This window comes from Myotis davidii, unplaced genomic scaffold, assembly GCF_000327345.1.
Source record: "Myotis davidii unplaced genomic scaffold, ASM32734v1 scaffold346, whole genome shotgun sequence".
Classification (NCBI taxonomy): Eukaryota; Metazoa; Chordata; class Mammalia; order Chiroptera; family Vespertilionidae; genus Myotis; species Myotis davidii.
The window spans coordinates 2,664,633-2,669,110 of NW_006297386.1; the positions used below are offsets into that span (position 1 = coordinate 2,664,633).

At 36.7% G+C, this 4,478-nt stretch overlaps 1 protein-coding gene across 1 annotated transcript in view; it reads right to left on the reverse strand.

Moving 5' to 3' along the window:
- PIK3C2G (phosphatidylinositol-4-phosphate 3-kinase catalytic subunit type 2 gamma) overlaps nucleotides 1-4,478 on the reverse strand; it is a 242,508-nt gene that overhangs the window by 228,636 nt on the left and 9,394 nt on the right. Inside the window, exon 5 of the mRNA XM_015570075.1 lies at nucleotides 1,781-1,895. Coding sequence (XP_015425561.1) covers nucleotides 1,781-1,895 — 115 coding nt within the window. The remainder of the gene's footprint in view (nucleotides 1-1,780; nucleotides 1,896-4,478) is intronic.

Here is a 4,478-nt window from a genome sequence, read left to right on the forward strand (position 1 = left end):
GCAACCTGGCTTGTGGCTGAGAAGAGCTCCCGCTGTGGGAGTGCACTGACCAGGCCCCACCAGCAGGAACCCTCATCCCATGAGTGTGTGGCCAGCCTGGGTGAGGGGCTGATGGCTGTTTGCAGGCTGGCCACAGCCCCCAGCCACCCAAGTTCCCAGTGGTGGCTGGCTGGAAGCAGGTATCTGGGATTTATTTATCTTCTATAATTGAAACTTTGTTGCCTTGAGTGGAGCCCACAGCCAGCCAGGGTAGGAAGGAAGCTTGGCTTCCTCTATCTGGTGGCTGGTGGAAGCAGGTATCTGGGATTTATTTATCTTCTATAATTGAAACTTTGTTGCCTTGAGTGGAGCCCACAGCCAGCCAGGGTAGGAAGGAAGCTTGGCTTCCTCTATCACTGGGGCAACCAAACCTCCTGTTGCTCCAGCTCTGTGGCTGCTGGCTGCCATCTTGGTTGGGTTAATTTGCATATAGTCACTCTGATTTTCTTGTGGGCATGGCTTTGTGAGTGTAGCGGAGGTATGGTCAATTTGCATGTTTATCATTTATTAGATAAGATAGATTATATTTTCAAGGTTTGTCTTCAAAGAATTTTATGACAATAGTTATTGTGGCACATTAAGAGAAGGTGATTTTTCTACCAAGTAAGTATTTGCATTTGACATACATGAGAACAGGCTTTTCTTATTGTTTTAAAAGCTTCCTGAATAAAGAATAAAGAAAGTATTATAAAACTTACTATTTTTTTGGAAATATTATTTGGAAAAATTTATTTACCTGGGTTTTATTAAAATAAGAGAGTTGATGATATTAATATAGATTAATTATAGTAATTTATTCCCTAATGGAAATTGAAGGATATGCTTACTATATGAGTATATCAGCCTATGTATGTATTGATATAATTTATTTTAATAAGCAGAATGTTCATTATTATTCTTTCTAATATCTAAACCACTCAGATTTTTTTAAGTTGAATTTATTGTGGTAACACTGGCTAACAGAATTATACAAGTTTCAGGTGCACATTTCTAAAGAACATTATCTGTACACTGTGTTGTATGTTCACCACCCAAGTCAAGTCTTAGTACACTCATAATCAAACCCTATGTGATTTTAAAAAATCAGTATTTAATCCTAGCCAGTTTTACTCAGCAGATAGAGCACAGGCCTGTCGACCAAAGGTTCCCAGGTTTGATTCCCATCAAGGGCATGTACTTCAATTTCAGGCTCCTCCCTGGTGTGGGCCCTGGAGTCAGGGGCATGCAGGAGGCAACCAATCAATGTGTTTCTCTCACAAAATAAAAAATAATAAAATAGTTTTAAAAATCAGTAATTAATCAACACTCTAATATTATTCTAAATTTTAAAATTACTTATTACAAAATAATTTATTTTTAAAATGGTGACAAGTGCTAATAAGCTTATTATAGATTAGGTGACTCGGTTTGCTCAGGATTTTCTTGATGTCAAACCTGAAAGTCTCATGTTCTGGGAACCCCCTAAGTCCTAGAAAAGCTGAGATGGGTGGTCATCCTAGTCACAGGTCAATTAAATAAATGTTGCCAAAAGCACACAAAATACAAAATAAAACCAAGAGTTAGACTGTGAATATAATTTATAAAATTTTAAATTCACCTTAAAGGGTAAAAAAATTGATTTAATTAGTCTGATTAGGAGAGAGTAGTGCTGTACAAAGTCGGATTAAAGGGAAAAAAAAAGTCAGCGCTGTTTAACATAGCTTATAACAATGATTAAAATTTACTTTAATCAGATACTTACTTCTGTAAAAATTCTTCATAGCCACATATACTTAGGAGATAATCTTTGTGGAATAACTGGTCATTTGTCCAAAAATGCAGAATTTCTGCAATTAGGTCTTTGACAAGATAATTAGCTAAAAACAAAGGTGAATAATAAAGTTAATTAGCTTATCATATATTGGCTAAGAAAAAGTTTATAAACACAAACAAATGATATACAAATTATGATGGAACTGTCTAGTTCCATCAAGAAACATTAAAATGAGATTTCTTAGTTTAGTTTGATGTGGAGATGTTTTTGAAAAAAAATGTATCTATTTGATTAGTCTATCTTCATAGTATATAATAGAGCAAGTTATCTCATTCCTGATATCAAAATCTTTGGTACATTGTAGGTGTGCATAAAAATATTCTACTGTGACTACCCTTAGGGATTTCAGAGATCCTAATAAGATCACATAGTGATAAGTGGCAATCCAAGAATCTAAATTAAATCTGTCAATTCCAATTCTTTTTTTATTATTATTTTTATTGATTTCAGAGAGGAAGGGAGAGGGAGAGAGAGATATAAACATAAATGAGGAGAGGGGATCATTGATTGGCTGCCTCCTGCATTCCCTAGAGTGGGTATTGAACCTGCAACCCTGACCAGGAATCAAACTGTGACCTCCTGGTTCATAGGTCTACACTCAAACTGAACCATGCCTGTCAGGCTCCGTTATAATTCTTAATGATTCTAACTCTCTAAAGCTTATTTTTCTTCCTTTCCCAAGTAGAAGCTTTCCAAGGTTCTGCTTTGAACAACATTATAATAACCTTAATGAACATGTATTTTCCTTCTCCACCGTTTCTGGAACTCAAAGTGTCAGCATACTATGATTTAAAGGCTTTTGTTTTCTCATATTTATATTCCATTATCTCCCTCCTAAGCTTTTACATGCATATGCCATTTAATAGTGGCCACAACCATGCTGCATGTTACAATTTATGTCTATGAAATATGTTTCTAACTATAAATGATAAATAGTATGGGGCTCATATCTTATCATAAATGATAATAGTTGAAAATTATATATATCCTATATAATAAAAGCCTAAAATGCTAAGTGTCCAGTTGGCCAATCAGCCACTCATCCAATCAAAGATTAATATGCTAATGATATGCTAAGGCTGCTCAACTGCTCTCTGTGATGTGTACTGACCACCAGGGTGCAGATACTCCAACCGGTAGGTTAGCTTGCTGCTGGGGTCTGGTCATCAGGACTGTACAAGACGGGCCAGACATACCCTGGAGCCCTCCAGCAGTCCCTCTGCAGCTGGCCAACCTCCTGCGTCCCTCCCTGGCCCTGATCGTGCACTGGTGGGGTAGATATTTATAGGTATCTACCTCTATCTCTTTATCATATATCTATATCATATATCAGATATCTGTATCTGTATCTATCTGTATATGTATCTATATCTGTATCTCTATCTATCTCTATCCATCTATCATCAATATCTAGTTATGTCATTTCCATGCTTTGAATGTGACCTTGTGGTCTCAATCAATGTAAGCAAGCGCAATAGGCTATACTGATGAAGTTTAGCCAGTGAGAACTTGAGCAGCCTATTGCAAACACTCAACTGCCTTCCTCTGAGTGGTGTTTTGTTAGAAATTATGTGTTTACTTTGCTGTGGCTTTTTTTACTGTCACAACTTTGAGTTTGTAAGGAAAAAACTGGCTACTGTGCAAATTATACTGCCGGACCTGTCCCAACAAAAAAAAGAAAGCACATAATGATTGATTTTAATATAATACCTTTTATGGTAGATTAAGACATTATCAAAGAAATGGTTAGACAAATGGTAAAGATAACCAGGGAATTATGGATTGTGGAAATGCTTTGACATGGAAGAGAATATCCTAAATATACTGCTGGTTGGGAGTATCGACTGAAATAGTATGAATTGAAGTTAGAAAAAGTTATGGCCCCAGGCAAAACATGACTATAAGGGCTTTGACTAATAGGGGAGAGCATTAGCCAGTCTATGACACAGGAAGACATCTTCAAAGACAGCAGTTCACTTTAATTAACTTCACTTCCATTTCCAGGACTGCATCCCTGTGCCACACCGGGCATGCATGAATTCCCCACTTCCACTACGGTCATCTTTCACTTACATCAAAGACTTCATAACCCAGTTTCCAGCTATTATTCCTCTCCTGTTCTTTGCTTTGATATCTCTTAGTACCAGATTTATGTTACTCTGGATGTTTTTCATTACTTCAAGTTTGGTATATCTAAACCTGAATTATTACCTTTCTTTTTGCAGCCAACCATTAAGTATGTGAGTTAAACTTCTCATCCATTTTGTAAGCCAACAGGAATTATGGCTTTTTAAAAGTAGATTTTATACCTGTACCTTCATTTTGGCAGCTAATAGAATCCTTTTCCCACTTCTTGTAGGCTCTCACTTTATGCAATGCTTTTCAATCTGTTGACCATATTGGAAAGGCTAAGGCCCATTTGAGATTCTTTAATTATAGTACTCTGCACCTTAAATATAATTTTTATGCGTTTCCCTCTATTTCTTTACACCTTTTTGAGATGTATAGTATCAGTGCCTTTTACTAAATCTTACTTCTTCACTGTTATCTCTCCTACACTGGTCTCCAGTTCCATCAATTAAAGGCCCTCTTTTTTACATATTGCATATCCTCCCCGCGCCCTCCC